General features: G+C 36.1%; 4 protein-coding genes across 4 annotated transcripts in view; 3 read left to right on the forward strand and 1 right to left on the reverse strand.

The window, feature by feature from the left end:
* Window positions 1-9,498, reverse strand: part of Myb (proto-oncogene like protein Myb) — a 60,534-nt gene extending 51,036 nt beyond the window's left edge. Inside the window, exon 1 of the mRNA XM_078185292.1 lies at window positions 9,412-9,498. Within this exon, the coding sequence (XP_078041418.1) occupies window positions 9,412-9,431 (20 nt within the window). The 5' untranslated portion in view covers window positions 9,432-9,498. The remainder of the gene's footprint in view (window positions 1-9,411) is intronic.
* A 1,038-nt stretch (window positions 9,499-10,536) lies between these two features.
* LOC144473570 (uncharacterized) lies at window positions 10,537-20,874 on the forward strand. The gene is made up of 8 exons (XM_078187538.1): window positions 10,537-10,838; window positions 11,133-11,248; window positions 11,393-11,761; window positions 19,716-19,860; window positions 19,965-20,086; window positions 20,159-20,280; window positions 20,355-20,431; window positions 20,530-20,874. Exons 1-8 carry the CDS (start codon window positions 10,730-10,732, stop codon window positions 20,715-20,717), a joined length of 1,248 nt encoding a protein of 415 aa, XP_078043664.1. The 5' UTR covers window positions 10,537-10,729; the 3' UTR covers window positions 20,718-20,874.
* Window positions 13,273-19,181, forward strand: LOC144472801 (uncharacterized). Its single transcript, XM_078186174.1, has 8 exons — window positions 13,273-13,706; window positions 15,889-16,058; window positions 16,170-16,246; window positions 16,330-16,431; window positions 16,506-16,586; window positions 17,123-17,354; window positions 17,436-17,769; window positions 17,932-19,181. Exons 1-7 carry the CDS (start codon window positions 13,704-13,706, stop codon window positions 17,695-17,697), a joined length of 927 nt encoding a protein of 308 aa, XP_078042300.1. The 5' UTR covers window positions 13,273-13,703; the 3' UTR covers window positions 17,698-17,769; window positions 17,932-19,181.
* Window positions 20,875-21,289: 415 nt separating the features above from the next.
* Window positions 21,290-22,535, forward strand: Np15.6 (NADH dehydrogenase [ubiquinone] 1 beta subcomplex subunit NP15.6). The gene has a single exon (XM_078186495.1). The coding sequence runs from the start codon at window positions 21,511-21,513 to the stop codon at window positions 21,958-21,960; it is 450 nt and encodes a 149-aa protein (XP_078042621.1). The 5' UTR covers window positions 21,290-21,510; the 3' UTR covers window positions 21,961-22,535.
* Window positions 22,536-22,586: the final 51 nt, after the last annotated feature.

Below are 22,586 nucleotides of genomic sequence, written 5' to 3' on the forward strand. Positions count from 1 at the left end.
AACGTTAATTATCAAATTAAGAAACACGTGTGCGCGGTAATGGGGCGGCTGGCACGGGGGAACGCGACCGACTGCCCAACCGGGGAAATATTGACGAAAGGATTACACCGTGGAGTCACGGTGGTCTGCGTAAAACGAGCCGCTCGCGTATCTCCATAAATATTGACGGAATCGTGAGAGCCTGGAAAAGAGGGCGAATCGGTTTCCAACGGGGATCCGTGGCTCGAAAGTCCGACTTTTCCGGGAACAAAAATCGAGCCGATTACCGAAAGAACGGAGATACCGTTCCGGTAAAAAAGTCGAGAACGCCGCGTGACCGGGGAGCAGGTTTCCAGGAAACGTCGGTTGGAGCGTATCAGGATTTTTTGACCGGCAAATGGTCCGACGGTTAACGGCTAATATTCGAGAGTTCTCCCCTACATTTTGCGCGCAAGTTTCGTTCAAAAGCGATCCGTACCCTCTCCCTGTTTGTACAAGCGGAATCTCAATGCTTGCACGCAGATGAAATCCCGTCTGTTGCGTTTCGTCAAGAAACGACAGGGCCACCACCACCGGCGACTTACCGACGGGAGTAAACAAAGTAAGTGTACGACAATGGGCGGAGGGTTGGGGGGGGAGGGGGGTATAGCAATAGCTCAGCCGAATCTGCTGTCTCGCAAAGGGGGTCGTCGCGGCGCTGCGCGTCTCATTGGCTATCTCGATGCGTTGCGCCGGCGATGCCTACAGCCGTGGCTCAATTGTTGCCGAAAATCGCCTTTGCCGGACAGCTAAGGTGCAACAATGCCCTTACAGGTCAAGTCCTTATACTTAACCCTTTCTTGACCCTGTCCGCCGAGATAACTGACTCCTCGCGTTACTAAAAATACTCGTACGTTTGTTCTAACCGTAGAAAAAATGTTTCTAATCTTCGCATCTGCGCGAGACACAGACGACGAAGCCTTCTCTCCGATTAACCCGTTGCCGTGTTTTAACGAGTCTAACTCGCAATGGAGATTTCTAGCGAGAACCTGTTAAGTACGATTGTTACGCCATTTTTTAAAATCCGAATCAATAGCTGCCAAGATGTCAAACAATTCGGCACTACCTTTGCACTAAAGCGAAAGTTACGATAATATTTAAGGTACTTATAACCTTACACGAACGTTTTTATAATTATGTATATTTTTATATTAACCCCTTGCCATATCATTTTCTTTACAATTGCTATGACTAGAATTTCTTCGATCGCACTAATTTCTTAGAAGAAAAAGGAATTTTATGTTTATTGTGTCCTTACATCTACTCGAATGTTTAAATATTGGTGACGAGAGAATAAAATTTGATTTCTACTTAAAGGAACGGATAAACATTCGTATAAAACTGCTTCTTATTAGAAATCTCCATCACGAGTCTGACTCGTTAAAGCACGGCAAGGGGTTAATATTCTCATAGATGTGCGAGAACGTGAAAATAGAATAAAGATGTGTAATATGTATTCTATAAATTCGGACTCGTGACAAAAATTTCAAGCAAGATCTACGAAATATAAATATTATTAATTTCTTTTAAATCGAAATAAAATTAAATTCTTCTGCTATCAAAGTTTAAAAATAAAATTAAATAAAAATAGCCAAAATAAGCCTATTAGGCAAAAAAAAACATCCTTAAATAGGCATCCTATTAGGCAAAATATTAAGAACAAATAAGTGCTAATCAACGCAGCATGAAAGGAGTCGCAGTGCAAGGGGTTAATACACTGGAAAAATACTGAACGAAGAAGAATAAATATTACTGCCATATTACGGCTACGATTAAGTACTACTTAGCAAGACACAATTAGTAGTAACCCTCTACACTCGAAACAATTATAATTATAAATCTAAAATCATTCCTTCGGCTTATAGTATTTCCATTTTATATAACAAAGTGCATTTTATGCTCATGTAATTGATTCCTGCGATTCAAAATAACACGAGGTAATCTTAAGAATTTTTTAAACGCAAGCTTTGTTAGTATAAAAATGATTTTTGAACAGATTAAAGCAATTTTAAAAAGGTGCCTCAGAGTCACCACTCGAGTGCAAAGTGTTAAAACGGGAATAAAAAACCGCGTGCTAAAATGTAAGATCTAATGTAACAGTGAGAGAATTGTAAATCCTAAGGACGTAAAGCAAAATTAACCCCTTACCGTACTTTGACGAGTCCGACTCGTGATCGAAATTACTAGTAATAAATTATTGATTATGGATGTTATTCTGTTCTTTAAATTTGGAATAAAATTCTAATCCCTTGTTATTAACTCTTTATCGACCAGTCATTCCGCCGTAAACATTTAGGTCAATGTTAAATTTTCGTTTCAATTTTGATTTTATTTATTTTATTAATCGCAAGAGATATTTAATATTTAAAAAATTATATAATAATATCGATGCTTGGGGTAGTACCATTTAATATATTTATCTCAATAATGGGTAATAAATTATTAGTTACCACGACAACCGATTCACAAAGCTACCGATCGTAAGAAAAAGCCGATTTAAAGACTACCGGCCGATAAAGTGTTAATATTTAAACATTCGAGTAAATTCGGGCCCGGAATAAATGTTAATGTTTTGTCCCTTCTAAGAAATTGTAACAATTGAAAAATTCCTAATCGTGGTGACTGTGAAGAAAATGGTACGGCAAGGGGTTAAAACTATCTACCTAACTCCTGTTTTAAATATCAGTGAAACTAGCTGTCTCCGCGGTCAAGATCGTGGTCGCTGCGGACCGTTTTTTGCGAGGGGTGTTGCGTGGGCGTGCGAGGGGCTCCCAGTATCTAGAGCAGCCGGGAGAGTAACGGGAGGTGGGGGCCTGGATTCGAAATCCAAATATAGCTCTCGGTAACGCGAGCCGGCGATGACATCTGCGAATCGGTCACCGGCAGACATTTTTATCAATCCAACGGCGAGATTGAGGAGCATCCTGTCGCGGGCTGGCGCGACGATATTCGCAACGACCACTGTCTGTGGTGCCACGGCGCGGCGCGGCGGCCTCGCGCGCGCCAGTGTGAGAGAAGACAAATAGAAGACAGCTGCCGGCGCTCATAGAAACGGAACGAGACGAGACGAACCCCTATGTGCTCGCCTCTCTTTCACCCGGCGATGATGCGAGCGGTTCGGCCGCGAGTACCCTCGGCCTCCGAGGATCCGCCGAGAGATCGAGGGAAAGAGAGAAGAAACGCGCACACAATCCCGACTGTTTCTCTGTGCGTGTGTGGGAACAGTAACCGAGGAAAAGGGACGGAACATAGTCGAAGTGGAAGAATGAAAATATCGGTGAAAGAAAACATAGGAAGAAACGTCTGGGTCGAGGTGGAGCGAGAATAGATATCCGAGAAACGGAGGTGCGCCGATGGATGCGGCGTTTAACCCTCCGCCGATTGTCCCTTGGAACAGTGCGTGCATACTTAATGCTTTAATGTTGCCATGTTCAACATATATAGGTGACACGATTTTTTATATTCCAGTGGAAGCTTGAATTTTATCGCGATTATTACGTTTGTTTCATTTGTTCACTGATCATCGAATGCGAGTTTGAGGAACTGCGGTCCCGTGATTAATACAAGATTTACGGAGCTTTAATAGCAGCTGTATATTAGCATTAGTATTATACGTATTATAGCTATACATTAGCTGTATATTATATGTATAAGCTATGTATTATATTAACTATATATTATATTAGCTAACTATTATATTAACTATATATTATATTAGTTATATATTATTTTAGCTATATATTATATTAGTATTATATGTATTCATATCACATTATTAAAGAACCATAGCTAGTGAGCAACCAGTCTTCGATGATGCAACTTAACCATGCAACTCCGTCATACAGTCCCCATTTCTATATACGTCCAACAAAGGTATTTGTCAATATACATAGGGACTCGCGACAATATATTTTTTATTCGTACAGTGCTTGACTTGGACAGTACTTAAAAAATTGTAAAAAACTTTAACATATCCTATCCTGTAGATTGTAAGTTCCAGTCACTTTTAGACCACGGTATTAATAATTAACATTAATAATTAAAAAACCAATGACTACAAACGAGCAAAAATCTTCAACACCAATTAAAAAACGTATTTGCAAAGAGCACCATAATTCAGCCGTCTATTTTGAAACTGACCCGAGTCAATTATTATTGAAATTAAGATACTTAAGGGTTGCGTTTCAAAAACAGATAACGAAATATACATAAACGTCTCAATTAGTCCTTCGAATGTGTGGATTAGGAATTGCGGAACGACGGATCGTCCCCGGGGTGAAAATTGCGGGATTAGCCCGCGCTCGGGAACGGGGAGACACGCGAGAGAGGGAGGTAGGAGGGGGAGTAGAAACAGCGAGCGGAAATGAGATTGAAAGAAAACGCGTTCGAAAAAAAGAGGAAGAGTTTACAAAAGGTGTAAGGAGAAGAAAGGGGGCCGGGGTGGGGGGCAGGGGGGTGGCTTGCAGCGCGGCGTCGAGAAGGGAGGTAGGTGGAGGAGAGAGAGAGAGAGAGAGAGAGAGAGAGAGAGAGAGAGAGAGAGAGAGGGAGGGAGACGGGGTTTGGAGGAAGAAACGCGGCACGAGTGAGGGCTGCAAGCGAGGAGGAAGGGAAACAAGCGTGCGCTATGTCTGTGTGTCCTTGCGTCCTGAGCTCGGCTCGCACCGCGCCTCGCCAGTTGCCATGCGGGACACCGGGTCCGTGTGGGTTGACGTCACTCTATCTACCCAACAGGCGAGTTAATATTGATAAGTAGAAGCGTGACATGCCCTGGAAGCCGGGATGAGCGAAGATCAACTCGCTGCGGAGCCGAATCATCGAAGGTTCGCGCGTTCGACGTATTATGGGCCACCATGCGGTCCAATCTCGGGTATCGGAGCTGAACCCCCTTTGGTGTTTAGTCTGCGGATGGACCGACCGATGTCGGATAAAAACATTTCAAATATTTGTCTTCGGGTACGGATACGGCCGGGCAATGGCAGAGAAAATTGAACGCGAGCGAGTATTTTATTAAAAGAAATTATGTAAATCGAAGACCAGTATAATTTAACGCTTTGACTGGCACGTAGCTGGATTTTATTTACTCCGAAATTTTATTTTATTTTCGAAGGATTCACTAAATACAAGATTATTTGAAAAATATAATAATTCTTGTTATATAACAGAACTTGGAAGCTAACATAGAAGACTCGCAGCTTCAAAACAATAACCTTGACGAAACGAAAACAGAAATCATAACCTTGACAAACTAAACAGAAATCAAAGAGATTTATAGTTCTACAGAAAAAAATAATTTAACGCAGTTTAAGACAATACAATTTAGGGACTGTAAAATATAATCTCTTGTGTCGTATGTATTAAGATCTATCACTTAGCATAGTTCAGAAATTGGAAATTAGGACCATTTTTTTTTATAATAGTAATAAAAAGAATATAGTGAGCCGGAAATCATCCTAAGTCGAAATTTTCCTAGTCTAGAAAAGGGAACTGCATTTTAGACGAGACATTGCATGGGAGGGTGAGCAGAAAAATATCGCCTTGGTTAGGCAAAGTATAGTTATAGTATAAATATACATATAGTATAAATATAGTTATATTATAAATGAAGGAGAGTAAGGGAAGATCGAAGTGGACGAAGAAATGGGGGTGGAATAAGTCGCATGTGCGCGAAGAATAGAAGGATGAGTGTGGGTCAAATATGCGGACATTGTAAGCCAATTTCGTCTCCATAATACATGGCGAATTTCTGACAAAGCTGAGACGGGATTGATCCGTTCCGGATTAGCCGTGAACAGGAAATTAGAATAATCAAGGTTCTAGCGAGCATGCAGGCGTATTTTCGAGTGCTCTATGGGAATTGTCAATGGGACGCAATATGGGCGATATATGCACGATAGAGTGGGGGGGATTAGCGAGGGTCATGTAGATTCTTGAACGCTTGGAAACTCGAAATGGAGCAGGGGTGGACTCGTACCATCTGGTCTCTCAATATCAGGGGGTCGGGTTTAGATCACAATAAGGGAAAAAAATGTTAATGAACGGTCAATCCATTATGCCGTTCCGTGGCTTTCGATTCCCGATTAGCTGTCTGCCCTCTTTGCGAACATTAACCCCTTGCACTAACGGCTCCTTTCACGCTGCGTTGATTAACACTTATTTGTCCATAATATTGTCCTTAATAGGATCAAATATTTTTGTTTTTTCTATTGTCTTTATTTATTTCCGTTTCAAGACTTTAGTAACAGAAAAATTCAGTATTATTTCAATTTAGAAGAAATTAATAATATTTGTATTTAGTAGATCTTGCATGGAATCTTTATCGCGAGTTTGACTCGATATTATAGTGCAAGGGGTTAACAGCCACCTTTTATCGCGAATACAATTTTACTGCCTCGATGGACCCGTGATAACGGTAAGAAAAAAAAAACAGAAATAGCTTGGAGAGAGCATGATCCGCCGGTAAAAAAATATATGCGTCGTAGTCCGAAATCTAGGGTTCTGTCTACGGTGATTCTAGGGCAGGCGTATAGACCTTCGACTCGAAAGTGTTAATAATTGTGAACGTTTCTTTCGGGATGCGCGAAGTACGGGACTTTCCGAGAACGACTTGTTAAGGAAGGAATTTATCGGTAGGCTTTATGGCTGTTCCGGGCTGCTTTGCTTTTACTGCAAAGCAAATATGGGGAAATGGTACGCTGGCTGATGTTAGGTAGGCAGAGCGGATCCAGTTTGCGAGAACGCGGCTGCGGTTAATCGTGGCTTTCCAGGCCAGATACGCGGCGCCCGTTAAACATTAAAGTACTGATACGGCCTGTCCCCGGTAGAACATACGCCGCGGCTAAACGGTCCCGCAGGAATTCACAGTTTGGATCGCTCTGTCACGCGATTTTCTCCATAGCACGGGATAATTTTTATTTATTAATGCTAAACCTATCGCACCAGTAACAATAACCGTTTGCATATATTTCATCCGAAAAGTTGTGTAAAGAGGCATCCAATAAATAAATTTCTTAATTCTTAATTAATTGTAAATATATAAATAAATTTCCTAATTCTTAATTAATTGTAAATATATAAATAAATTTCCTAATTCTTAATTAATGATAAATATATAAATAAATTTCCTAATTCTTAATTAATTGTACATAAATAAATAAATTTCTTAATTCTTAATTAACTGTAATGTTTATCAAGCAATCTAACACACAGAAGAAGATTTTACGATATTTAATAATTTTTTTCAAAGGTACTTTCCGCATTTCGACGATTGCAACTTGTATTGTTAAATTCGACGTCCTCGACACGTTTCTTAGGAGAAAAAATGCATTATTCTGACAGCAGCGATCGAAAAGTCGTAGGGGTCTTTCGGAAAGAAAAAACGATGGCAGTGCACCCCCATATACACTCAAGATGTACACAGCTTAACGCGACGTGTATTCTGTTACGATTTTCTTGCGGGAAGCGTGGCGCCAGCATGAGCGCGCACACCATGCTCGATTGTTTCTCTCGAATATTTTCTTTCGGAAGGAGAAAGCTGACCCTTTGTGAAGAGTTCGCCAGCCGTTACCTTATACCTTTATGGGTTACCGGATCCGCGGATAAGAAAGACGATATCGATGCAAAAAATTACGGCGACGCGGATAGCGGCCAGCCACGAAAATCCTTCGCAGAGACCCACCACATTCGTGCCTACTGCAAAAAGTAGCAAACCGTGCCACTTCTCGCGGACAAACATTTTCTGTGAATTAATTGTTCGAATAAAATTGCAGGCGGGCTTTGAACGATCGAAGGTGTCGATTCGAACGCGGGACACGGAGGATTCCGATCGGTAAACAAATCGCACAGCTGAAGGTGTTCCAATAAATACCATATTTTGAAAGCTTTTTGCGCGTCCGAAACGGGGAACAACGAAACATCGTAGCGACCATTTCGTCGTCACAAAATACAGCGGCCAGGGTTAATAACCTCTTGGCAATGTTTATAGGGAATTCGGGAACTGTAACGACACGCGTGAATAGCCGTGGACGTGAAAGGTCGCGTTCTATTCTTTGTGTTACCAATGTAAATTGTGTTCTAGGGTGAGAACCTCGGGTGCAACCGCGCTTTCTTTCTGGCTTGTGCGCCGTGTAATATGAACACAGAAGGTATAACATATGCGCGCGAGCGAGAGGAAAGCGCGGAGGCTGAAAAGAGAATGGCGTATGCCGGTGACCGAAAGACGAAAAAAGACGAGGAAAGAAAAACACGGGGACCGGTGCATGTTCTCTCTACGCATGCCACGTGTTTTACCACCTGCCTTGGGCTAGGCGCTCCATAATGAGAAAAAAGTGTGCGCACGGAACATTTAAATACACGGCTATCGCAAGGAACGTTTACCGAGGAAGCACGCCTAGGAAATTCGTCTGCCTTCAACGAAGCTAAACGACTGCTCAAACTTCGAAATATCTCGACGTTTACGCAGGAATAAAGTGCATCTGTTGTCTGTATCGTTGTATATCACACGCAAATCTACCTATGTATTTTTTCTGATAAGTTTATAAAGTCCGCGGTAGGAGGTATGCGTTGCTATTATTAACGTGCCGCGGAAGACTGTACGTAACGTCCGCTGGAAGTTAGAAATTCAAATGTACGTTTCAGATAAGGCAATGAAAAATGATCATCGATCTATATTCAAAGTTTTTGTAAAAAAAATGAAACATCGCATATCTGATAGTTTCATCGCGATATAAAATAGGTATTTCCAGTGTAATTTTATTATTATAATTTGTATGGCTGTAGATTACTTCCGTAATAACTTCTTATGATATAAATAGTAACGTTATATATTTATACAAGCATGAATTATGTTTCACACCATAAATTGGTATGGCTCTGTGTAAGCGACTTACAGTATTGTCGCAAAGTGTACTGGAAGTCAACAAATCAAATAAACGTTCTTTCACCTTGGCATGTCGATAATCGACACTTAAATTCTGAACGCTTCGCGCCGAATATATATATCTCGCAGATCTCCTGCGCCGTGATTAAAGTATACTGGAATAAGTATTGAAGTAAACACGCAATTTGAAAAGCCGTGGTCCGCGCGAACAAGTTTCTCGCGCAAACCGTTTGATTCTGCCGCCCGGCATTCGAACGAATTCGTAACCCAACGGACCCGAGCGATCCGTTCGCGATACAATCGACGAATTTCTCCGGTGTCGCCAATCGAAATCCTATCAAGCGTTTAAACAGTATAATTATAACCTTTATTCGCGCGACATGACACGGTCAGCGTAACGACCTTAATCTATGTTTATTGTGGAACGCGAAATAGGACAGACGGTCGTGTGATAAAACGAGAACGGCGGCGACAATGATCTGTGGTGTCGACGAAGACAGAGATAACGAGAAACTTACCTCTTTTCGGTAAACCGCATATCGTTTAGTACTGCATCATTCGCCGAAGACTGACCGCACCAGAAACACAGACGTTACGATACGAATTACGAATATATATCTTCTCCGGTCGTCGAACTCAACAACATGGCCGAACTCACCCTCGAATAACAAGGATTCGCGACGTCTAAGGGAAAGGACGCACGAGAGACTGTGTGTCAAAGCCCGAATGCTCTCCGACAAATGTGTACGGAAAACGAAGGTCGTGACCCGGTACCTGTACGCGTTTAATACACCGGTTTTTGTTTGTACACGATATCTAACAGAAGTCACTTAGATCTTACCAGCGGCGAATTATGGGTCATTCGGAATTTATGTAGTAGGGTATTTTTCGCACGAGAACCGTTGGAAATGTTCATGCTAACGCTGCCTGCTGGTAGAATAACGACCTATAATGTCTACCGGTTTATATACCAACGTACGATCACCAACTGTACCGGCAGTCCGCTTGGAGGTCGTTCGTTGGTACGAATTTATTTACGTAGAGGGCGTAAGGAACCATCGATTGTTACGATGGCCGTGGTAAAAACATTCAGTATCGACAATCGGTCGACCTTGGTGGTAATCTTCGGGGATGAATATTTTTAATTCATTTCTTGCAATATGGAAACACAAATAAATGAATTTAATCTAATAATCTTTAACTAATGAAATAACCTTTACATATAATCGTATGAGATCTTACCTCTGACCATTTCTGGTTTCTAACAATTGTAGTTTCCTTCATTGTAAGTAGTCCTTAAGGAAGACGGAGCCAAGCAGTGTTAAGCAATTTATCTCAATTTATATATCATTAAAACCACAGAAAACATTATTCAAATGAAACAATTCATTTAATTTGACTTCTTTTTATATTTTTCAAAATCGTCCAATTTACCGTATTAAATGTAAAGATTTTAATTGATCTCTATCAGAGTTCTCAATTAGTCACATAAGAGTATTTAACAAATTTTGAGGATTATACGTTGGAAAAACTACATTTATAACTTCCCAAGCATCAATTAAAATTCCCGCCAAGATCACGAGTGCGATTCTTGATTTGTTGTGTTTGTACAAAAGCAACGACCGAAATACCGGAAATGTCTTTCGGTTCTGTTCCCGCCAAAGCGACCTGTGCCAAGCGTTAGAATGCTTACCTTTTGATTCGAGATCGTTCGCTTCGTATCAGTCTAATTCGGAAATACGGTTCCAAGGGATACGGCACGTAGAACGATTTATTTGTTCAGTCATCGTTAAATACGGATCATACAGTGAAAATTTTAGTTAAACAACAATAACGATGGCCAAAGTTCAGCTAGCGAATGTAGCTGTCCTCGACAATCCTTCGCCGTTTTTAAACCCGTTTCAATTTGAAGTAACGTTTGAATGCATTGAAGAACTGAAAGAAGGTACTATTTTTAAACCCTATTTGTATTTATAAGTAGAAAGACACGTCTATTTGTATAATGATTGAAATAAGCGTGTTTCTTAATGCTTTGAACACTATATTAGGTTAGTTTAAGCGGTCCAGTAGTATATCCTCCAAGGACACAAATACATTATTTTTTTAGTTTTATCTTCCCGCAAGGTCTTAATAATGTTTAGCTGAGTAGATTTTAGTCCGCGAAATCAATTCTTCCGATTAGTTGTATTATTAATGTACATAATTGCTCACGATTACTAATACAATAAAGTAATTACAGATTTAGAATGGAAGATGATCTATGTCGGCAGCGCTGAATCCGAGGAATTCGATCAGGTTTTAGATACAATATACGTTGGTCCAATCCCTGAGGGAAGACATATGTTTGTATTTCAGGTAAATTAACATCACTAAAAGCAAGAATTAAATTAAGCATTAAATTGGTCTGAGTTGAAGGACACAGTATCTGCAATTGATAGTGCAAAATTTATGTTGAATTAGGTATTTGAACATATGTTTAATTCAACAATTTCATTTTAGGCTGACCCTCCGGATGTCAGTAGAATACCAGTCAATGATGCTTTGGGGGTTACAGTTGTGTTGTTAACTTGTTCATACAGAGGACACGAGTTTGTGCGCGTCGGCTACTTCATAAATAATGAATACAACGACGCAGAACTCAGAGAAAATCCACCACCTCAACCACAGTTTGACAAAGTACAGCGAAACATCCTAGGAGACAAACCACGTGTTACAAGATTCAAGATAAATTGGGATGACGGTACAAGTTCGACGACAAACAATGTACCGGATGGAATGGATGCTCAGTCTCTTGAAGAAACATCACAGGATGCACCAACATCCACATTGGGCTTCACTGAAAGCACACATAACAGCATGGAAGTAATGTGAATGTCTGTGGATTGGAACATTTTGTGTGAACTAAATGCAGTTGTAACATGAAGAATGAAGTAGTACCTGGAAAGAAGAATAAAATGGAAAAAAAATACATATATTTGGATATATCAGAGGAGAAACATTAAAAGATATGGGTAGCCTTTTGTACGACATACACTAATCGATTTCTCTTTGTCACCAAAATGATCTCACAAATTGGAAAGAAGTCACGTGTGATAATGTTAAACTTCTGTGAGAATAAAGTTAATGATCATTGCTGGTATCGTACGCATGAATACTTGCACTAAAGAACAATCAATGTTACTATAAATTCGGCAAGAGTAGAAAAAAAGTGGAGTTTATTTTCCAAAGTTTCAGCTAATTCAATGAAACTAATTAATCTTCTTTCATTAACTGTTTAATATAAAAAAAATAAGATGAAAACAGAAATAATATGCAGTACGGATTCAAAATTTTTTGTTCCAGGTTTATTGTTACAAAATAAAAAATAAAGTTATAGACATTAGCTCTTACTAGACGTAATTTAAAAAAACGATTTACTATTATATTCTAAGAACGTCTATAATTGTGTTTAATACTTTAAGTATTACGTTATGGCTCGTTATTGTATGGTAAATTAATAGAAATAAGGATGTTCACATTTTATCAGTGTATGTACATATATACTAAATCAAGAAATACACATTATGTTTTTTACTTCATTAAATCTTGTTTTCAAGTTTATTCACCCTTTTTAAATTTACAGTTAAATCCCACGAAACGTATAATATTAGCCCTTATCGCTCCAAAAATTTGGGAGAAAAGAACGCTGGCTTAAGCTCGGCAGCGTTACTGTCGGTTAGAGTGATAAGGGTTAATATTCATATGATCCAGAATGTAAGAATAAAAGGTTTCTTATTTTAATTTCATATAGTATCGGTCCTTTGTGATCTGTCTAATGGCAGTACAAAATATGAATCACCGTTTGCCAAGGATCCTCGCAACTATCACGTGTTAACTGATTCGATAATAAGAATACAAAAGCAATCTGACATAAAAAAAGGTATAAGATAGTGAGCGAATCATAACTATACACAACATAATCTGGATACGTGGGAGGTAGAATGTGCCCTTTGTTGCGATCCGCAAATTTGATTGCGGAGAGTTAATGTGTCAGTGTCAATACGTCACGCGTGCGGTCCGTAGCTATCATAATTACAGTCTCAAACAGTATCGATAATACCGGCGTGCGGTGAACTTATCTACACGCGTAAATAAAGTATAAAGTTAAACTTTTCATAAACATTTTGATCAAGTGACACGTGTGCTGTACCGCACACATATTCAATTGCAATATCATTTTATCTGTGTTATTTTACATAAAAAGTAATATTTTTAATTAACGATTAATCTTCAGTAGTAAAAATTTATTTATAAAGATAACGTTGCAAGTACCATCGGCAAATAAAGTGTGGCCCTTTGCGTTGTATTTTATTGTTACGGATAGAACAAAGTTTTAAAACATGCGGGTGCGAGGAAGATTTATGATGACAGTGTGTGGTATTAACTATCAAGATAATTTTTAAATGAACGAAATTTGAGGATTAAATAGATAAGGAACCTTATCTGTGCACAATTCTGATTTACTTGCCAATAACGCAGCTAAAACACTGAATGCAATAGCACATACGTACAATATTCTGAAGCTCAAGACTCCCCCCACTCCCCCGCCACCCCTTCTCCTATCACCTGTCTTCGCGACAGGTTCAGACACGCTTCAGTACGGAATGAACCAGCGTCCACAGTAGACCAAGACCCGCACGAAAAGGGGTTGACGTATCAAGAAAGTGTGCTTTAATGAAACCAAGAGATTTGAACGGTCAATTATTCCGCATATGCGATCGCAACAGTGAAACACATTTGGAGGCCCTTTATAGCCGAATTCTCTCTTCCAATGGTGAGTGCACTGCAAAAATCTTAAAATGTACCTATTTACGTCGTAAATGAAACTGTATTCCCAACTTTCAGTTCATCTAACTTTCTTTCCAAGAATTTCGAATAATTTGATTCAATGATTCTGTAGTACGTCACTGAAATAATTTAACAATAGATATTTCGTTAATACGTACACATATGCGCACTGATTCATGACCTTATTGAGGATATTGAACTGTTACATTAAACGCGACCTGTACGTCCTCGAAGGAATCACGAAAAAAAAGAAGATCGCTGAAAGTGCGTAGAAAAATCACGTAGTGCACGCATTTTGACAATGTTATAAATCTTATGCGGGAAATATGTTGTATTCTAGTTGATCTGCCGGGGTTCTTGATCTTCGTTCTCCTGTCTCCGTTTCCCCTATCTTTCTCTCTCTCCCTCTCTTTTACTTTTACAGCGGCATTACATCATCTTTTAACATAATTTTTAAAACTGATTTTTTTGTGGAATTTACATCAATAAAAGAATTTTATTTATTATGCGCTGTCGGATACAAAGAAACATAACTATTCATGCTAGATATATATACAGTAGTTATTGACAACGTGCTGTGTGGTTTTTAATATTTTTGTTCGAATAATACAACAAACAAAGGTGCAAAGTATTCGAATATTTTAATGCGCATCGCCATAGCGAGTATTAAACGGTGCTCTTAATAGAGAAACTGGAATGTATTTTCTGGTAGCTCTGCATCGCCGGTATCCCGCGGTCGCACTGCGATGACTCATACAGCAACCGTACCAGGAGATTTCATATGTATCCTCATGGAAACAGATACGAGCGAATCATGGTCAATTAGAGTTTTCGATTTTTAGAGATTTTTATTGTTTAACTGCTCTGTAAATCTATTTTATTTGTATACACCATGCGGTATCAGGCACTTAGTGACAGATGGGGGGAATCGCTTCTCTTTTTGTGATATTTTTGTTTACGTCGTAGTTGAGTCACATGTGGTTACTATGAACTGATTCTGCTTGTCAACAGGAACTTCGAAGCTATCAATTTTGTAGTATGAAATGTGTGGATTAATTCGATGAACAGGTTCAAAAAAAATTAAATATTTCGTGGAAAATAACATTATTTAGCGATTTAATCATAATTTGAAAAATACATAAGTCTGTGACACATTTGTGCAGATATAATAATTGCGGTATACGTAGTTTAACGTGAAATAAAAAGCGGGTTGCGCAAAGAAAAAAAGATTATTTTTGCAGTTTATAAAAAAAAATTCGACGGATAATTATTCGCTGTGTAATTAACTATATATTGGCAATTGACAAATACTTTCCTGTTAATTAGGAGAAGTCATTTATTTGTGAGGTAAATGAATGTTTACAACGGTTGAAATAACAACCATTGGAATTCATTTTTGCTATTATAAGTAGTAACTATTTTGTGATCGAGAACGAGATTTGTACTCGAATGGCGGACGACCGCCCTTCACAAAATGGCGGCTCTTCGAGACATCGAAATCGCTTGCTCATGCTTTTGAACCTTGAGCATATCGTTCGGAACAATGTATTACAATTACGTTTTATGAACAATTTCCTCATCAAAATGATTGATAAAAATAGCCATATTGTCTGTTCCAAACATTTCTTTCATCGTATGTGTATATTAACACATGGAAAATGAAGTTTTCACGATTTGTAAAATTATAAAAATGTAATGAATCAATGAGATAGTCGTATATGTATATTTGAAAACTTAATAGTAAATTAGTATACTTTCTCAACAACAAATATTTTCAATTGCTCTTGAAAAACTATGCTGATCAAAATATCCAATAAACATTAATATTATAAAATTTTTAATTTTTATAAACGTGCGCGTAAAATAAAATTATATAATTATATAATTTATGTTATTGATTTTGATTTTTTAAAGTAATTAAGGTCTACCAAAGTTCCAAATTATCAAAATACCTTAATAATAGTTTAACTTGGAATTAATGATTTAAACTTTGAAAATTTAAGAATCGCGAAACCATATTTTGCGTTAAAATCTGTACCAAAACTGAAACATCAAATGTATTACTAAATAAAATTAAAAATATTTTTCATATGTAAATTTTAATAAATATGCTACTAATATTAATAAACATGCTACTAAACGTTTTAATATGACAATCTTTTTCGTAGGGTACGATAGAGGAAGGATTTTGTGTTGACGACTCCGACTGTTCGGAGAAACAGTATTGTTATGAAGTCTCACAACAATGCGTGAATTATACTTTATGTAGCAGATACAACCGGCTAGAAAATAAAAAGCCAGCTCAAAATCCACGACAATGTGGACCGTGCCTGCCCGGGTAATTTTGTTAATATTTTATGTAAACAATGTTACTTTGTGAGATATTTAGGTTTAAGATGCAAGAGAGGTTAGTTTTTGTGTTTACTAATTATGATATAATTGCCAATAGTTATACCGCGGAGGAACTTGGAACGGGAGAATTGGCTCATTTATGCAAGAAAATAACCCCCCCTGAGACTGTACCTGGTAAGTCAGTTAAAAATATTTTTCTATTACATAAAAAATACGTGAATATATAATGAATTTTCTTTTTAATTTTATTTCAACAGGCAGTGACAGATTCAATAACACCTGGATTATTTTTGGGTCATTTGTATCAGTAGCCATCTTTATTGTGATGATTATATTGTGTGCAATATTCTGGAGAAAACGTAAGTTAAATATTATGAATCAATATATCCAATGAAAATGTGCAGCAGTAGCTATGACCTTTATTATTTTACAGGGAATAGAAAGCGTCAGAACAACAACTCTGAACATTGTGGTGATCTTGAAACTATACAACCCAGTGCTCCTCCAGAAAGCAGTAAGTATTCTTCAATATGTTTGCAAATATTTTTTGCAGTTATACTGCACAACTTGTCCTACTTCACATGCGCAGCACTTGCATAAGGGTAGAATGCAAAAAATAGTTCTCTTGTTTACAGCTTATATGTAGGTGGATAATAGAATAGCTTGCTGTCAGTTTGTACATGTTTATATGTATATGCAATGGTTCATCATTTTGGTTAAATTTGACTTAAAAAATAATGTTCAACAAATCGACAGCAATGCATAAATCGAATACTATGAGCACTGTAGTTTGCTTTGTCTATTATAATTATTCACTTGTTAACATCTTATATTTGTTTTCACTACTAACCGTGAATTGAAACGGTTAATTTTTTCTTTTACAAAGAATACAAATATTTTATTACAGTATACTGTACCTACCTACTTGAACGCTGAATTAACTGCAAGCAGTTCGTAACGCGGTAATAAGTAACATAAAATAATGTATGTTACATTGACAGTGACTACAGAATGCCTAACATGTTTCCTCATACAAAACATATTTTACAGGTCCCTTCATAAGCCGTAAGAAGGGTTTATTGCATATGCCGTTCAACAAAATTTTAAAAGATAAAAATAGACTGGTGCATGCGAGCGTATTCAAACCTCCATATTATGTTACACGCGATCCGAATTATGAAAATAATTTAAACAACAATCATGATGGTATGAATGCCTTACAATTGCATTCCACGTTTCGAAGATCATCAATTAACGATAACTCCAATCCATTGGCTCCAGCGTAAGTGAATAATTTTTTTACTCTAAACATTTCAAATATCGAAGTAGAACATTGAATAAATGTTTATATATTAATTTTCAGGCAATTAACACAGGGTGATGTCACAGAATATGGGATAGAACAAATAGAAAATAGTTCCAATGCAGCCCTAGTTCAGAGAAATGACACCACTTCTAATGCAAGTGGGGATGATACTGCCAACAATAACAGCAATAATAATGACAATGGTAGTGGTAATGCTTCTGCATCTGAGTCAAATACACGAGATGGTCAAGAACGAGCTCGGAGTTCAAATATTTTAATTGCTCAAATAAACGTAAATGTGCACAATTGTGACTATTAATCTAATAGAAGAAAGAAGAAACAATATTACAATGTAATATTTTATCATGAGAGTGCCTGACTACTTCGTATGGTAAATAATTTTATTGTAATTGAATGAAAACCTTAAATAAGGGAGTATTTTATATTTAAAATATACGCGACGGAGACCCTTATTCCAGGTTTCCATTTAATAGTTGCAAAACTTAATAAGATATTAAATATTTTTAATGTGTTTTATTTTGTTTCTGTTTAGGTCATGAAACATCAAGAGATAGATTTAAACACAGAAAGAAAAGAATGTTAAAAATAATCACTTATAATGAGCTTTAAATTAACAAGACGTCTTCAAATTTTTAATTGTTCGTTCGGAACCGAACTTTCTATGTTAAAATTGTTACAGTTAATATTAAGACGTTTTGTTGTTTTTTATTCGATTTTATTTTCTTATTATAGCTTTGATTTCAACGATGTTGCACGTTTAAAAAAATTAAACATATGAACAAAATTTAATTATAAGTCGAAGCAATGTTAGCTATTATAAGTAGTTGAAGGATTTGTGTACATTTTACGTTTTAAGGTCCTTGTTATTATATAACGTTAATACGACATAAGCTTGAATTTTATCTTCAAAGAAGTATTATTCCTTTAACTATGAATTTGTTTGATAGCAGCTGTTGTCATTTGTTGACAATGAAAATATTTCAACGAATGTTGTACTATACAGTACGTGTTAGTAAACATTGGATAAAAATGTGATACATTAAAGAAAACATCTTCGTAAAAATCAAAATATTTATATTGCATTGATGAAATGTTAAAAGGTCATTGTGATTTAGTGATCATTATTGACATGTTTTGTGTCTTAAAAACACAATATCTCTAGTAGAGGTAAGGGCATTGGGATAAATTATTACATAGAGTCATTATAGTCTAGATTACATTGATTACATACTCTTAAATATATTGTATTTGATTACATTTATTATGCATTAATCTCATATATACATAAAATCATAGTCGCGAAATTTTATATTTGCGATCTACTTATAATCAACACTTTAAGGGTCCATTAAATTGCATATCACAATTAAAATATTCTATTTATAAAAATGATCTCTGTTCAAGTATTTGTAATACAAAATAATCTTAAGAATATATGAATTTGCATGCAAAACGTTTAATCTTTTTGTCCTTCCACGTATCCATTTCAACACCAATGTATGTTTGCTTTTATTCTTATCTATTTCGGAGATTTAGAATAACAATTATGAACATGTATCAATTTGTGCAATTTATTACTTATACAAGTTATTTATCTTTATTCATTTATACTACTTATATAAATTTATATTATTTTGCACTACATCTATTTAGTCTCCTTTCCCTTTACATTATATTTAAAAATAAAATTTAGGATAGCAGATTTTTAAATCCAAATAATCACCTTCCCGCTGCCATCTCATCTTTATCCTTTATCATATGTACATATTACGAACTTATTTACTCTTCACGCACACTCACCCTTGCAAGCGCGCAGGCGCAATTAATGTTTTTAGTCTTGCGTTGTTCATCTGTGATTGATTGTGGCGCCTTTGTGAAGAAAAAAATGAAACTGCGTTCGACGTTCGTACAGCGCCGATTGGGGCAGTGGCCAAACGCTCAACCTGTTTACCAGAAGCGATTGTTGGTTACTTGGTTAACAATTTGGCCGTTTTGCCACTACCCCAATTGGCGCCGTGCAAACAACAAACTAGGCTTTACTTTTTTTCTACAAGAGGCGTCACAATCGTTCACTGTTCAATGCAAAGTGGCTTAAAAACACTAATTTTCGATAAATTGTTGTTTATATACATATATATAATATATCTACGTATAATTACGTATGTCGTCTATACATACAGAATTAACTTTGTGAGGTTTTCTTGTTGGTAGCAATGCATAGTGACAATTTAAATTCTTTGAAGGTAGCCAAATAAGTAACAGACAACAAGTTCGTCTTCAAATTTGTATTATTTCGAACATTTGTTGTAAATGTCATGTATTAATCAAAACAGAATGGAGGATATAATGATTTTAAAAAACAAGTATGTGAAAGTTTCGGACATACAACTGAGAGAGTTATTAGAAAAGAAACTAATGCTGCTGGATCACGTCAAAACTGAACAAGAAAAATACTGTAATGGTAATTAACTGTATTATAATGTATTATACTGTATTATATGTATAATGTCATTGTTTTCTATTTATTCTTTATAAACTAAAATAAGTCATTTCCTCTGTTTGTAGAAGACGAAACTAAAATCCAAGAATTGACATCGAAAATAACCGCTATGAAGCAAAGTCTTCAATCAGAAAAACAAACATTGGAAGTTAAGGAGCATGATTTGTCTAAGCAATTAAATATCATAGTAAATTTCTTTACTTTCAATATAATCATTTTTTTTCTGTTTGAAATATAAAAAATACATTTTTTTATGCAGGCAGAGTTGGAAACTGAGAGAAACAAATTTATGGAAGAGAACCATACATTAGAGTTGAAAAGAAATAAACTTAAAACTATTAAACGAAATATACAGGATCAAGAATTACTAGATCGAGGAAGGTTTGTACTATAATGTCTGCATAAAAATATATAATAAGTGTTGTTTTTATTTATTAACACCATCTTTTTTATAGAAAAAAGTATAACTTATATAAAGAATTATCCAGGATACGATGGCATTATGGAGATGCTGAAGAAAATGTTAAAGGATGTATCCTTACAGCTATTATCTAATTTATGTATCAATGTTTTTTTTACTTATAGGGTACATAGTATATCAGAAACATTTATCCTTAACCATATTGACAGATGTATCAAATAAGGTGGACTACATCCATCACTTTTGCTATAAAAGTGAAGATAGTAATTTAACGAATCATTTGTGGCAGGAAATATACCTGTCCACAGCTCTGAACAGTGCTGTCAAATACTATGAAGTAATGCACGAAGACAATAAAGATTCTGCTAATAAAGAAAATATTGTACAAAATAAATGAACACAGTATATAGTAGTAATAGAGAAAGGCACTTACGCGTACATGTCCTTTTTCTATCCAAAGCCTCAATCATTTTACATTTGCAAGAAATGTTTAAATTTTAATTTAAGGTTTTCTACCTTTCCTATGTATGAAAATAAATGACTTTTCAGTGAAATATGCTGAACAATACCTTTTTAAACTTTCAAAATGTATTTACATATTATGGTTCAAATTTCGTGATTATTTTAGCAAACATATAATTTCAAAGAAAATCAAACTTAAAAAGAAGCCAGCAAGAAAAAATGTAATGCAACACAAATTTAGATTCATTATAATTATGCCATAAATTATTATTTTCCGCGTGTAATTTTATAATTACCAGAATAAAAGTAAATTCTTTAACCAAATTAGAAAACCCTATGAGTTAAAGGTAAAGTATAATAAAAACAATATTAATCGTTATTAATACGTTTCGTAATTTAGGAATTTACGTGCACCTTAAGTGCATAAAGATTCACAGTTGTAATTTATAATTGATGGCGGAAAGGTGGTGTTACAGCGCCCTCACGCACTTTCTCCGTGAACTATAGTGCAGTCAGCAAGTTCTTGCTTGCGAGTGCATACATATTCACACATAGTTCTTAACCTGCCCGTGTTAACTGAATAAACGTTACGCGGATGTCTAATTTTGGTTGCTAAAGTTCTTACAGTATATTGACGGCTGGTTATAATTAACGAATAATATATATATATATATATATCTACGAATTGTCATTTTCGATATACAATTAAGCAATAAACATTTTGTAAAATGTTATCTCTGCTCCGAATAGTCCGTCCTCAAAGAACTGTGAAACAACTTGCCTCGTTAGCCAAACCAAAAGACTTGAAACCACATAATGTAATACAACGCTTCGTGTCATCAACGGCTAAGAAGAACGACGAATCGGCAAATCCTGAAGTTAGTGTGAAAAAGACATGGGTCAGCTATGGATTTAGCTACGAGAACGAGCATGATGATAAAATTATTTTACATATGACCATGTTTGTAAGCGTTAGTCTTTGCCTAGTAGGCGGAGCATTTGTATTAGCATACTTGCCAGATCCACGTTTACAGGACTGGGCCCAACGGGAGGCATATTTACAGATACGTTACAGAGAGGAACATGGGTTGCCTTTATTAGATCCAAATATAGTGGATCCATCTAAGGTCACTCTTCCCACTGATGAGGAATTGGGAAACACAGAGATAATTATTTAAATATTATACCAAAGGATAAACAGGTCTTGCATATTGATACAAGAATTATTGTATAATATGTAGTTGTAAAATAGTATCTTGTACCGTTATATACAACATATAATAAATAGTTTCTTTACAAATAAAAGTATTTAAATTCTTTGTAAAATTTGAAAAATTATACAATGCATGTGCAATATCACAATACAAGTCTTATGGAGAAATTATTTTGCAGATATGCTTCTTGTATGCTTCAAAATTTATTAATACCAGTTGCTTAAATAATACATAAATGTCTCAGTTTATAATTGTACAATTGTATACAAATTGTACATACTTAATAACAATAATAAAATTTATCATTACATACATGTATATACACATACGTGTACATATATACGTACATTTCTATGCATATATTAAACTTACTTTTTGTGTCAATGAAAATATAAGAGTAATATTTATAATACAAACATGCACAATGTAAATAGTAAGAAGCTGAAAGAACATAATACTTATGTCTTTTGTTAAATGCTTTAATTAAGTCCTAGCTTATGTGATTATTTTAGCTATATACAGAATTACATAATCTTTCCCTTGCATACCCAAAAACTTGTGTATAATAGTTTAGACAAGTAATAAAGTAT

This window comes from Augochlora pura, chromosome 7, assembly GCF_028453695.1.
Source record: "Augochlora pura isolate Apur16 chromosome 7, APUR_v2.2.1, whole genome shotgun sequence".
NCBI classification, from domain to species: Eukaryota; Metazoa; Arthropoda; class Insecta; order Hymenoptera; family Halictidae; genus Augochlora; species Augochlora pura.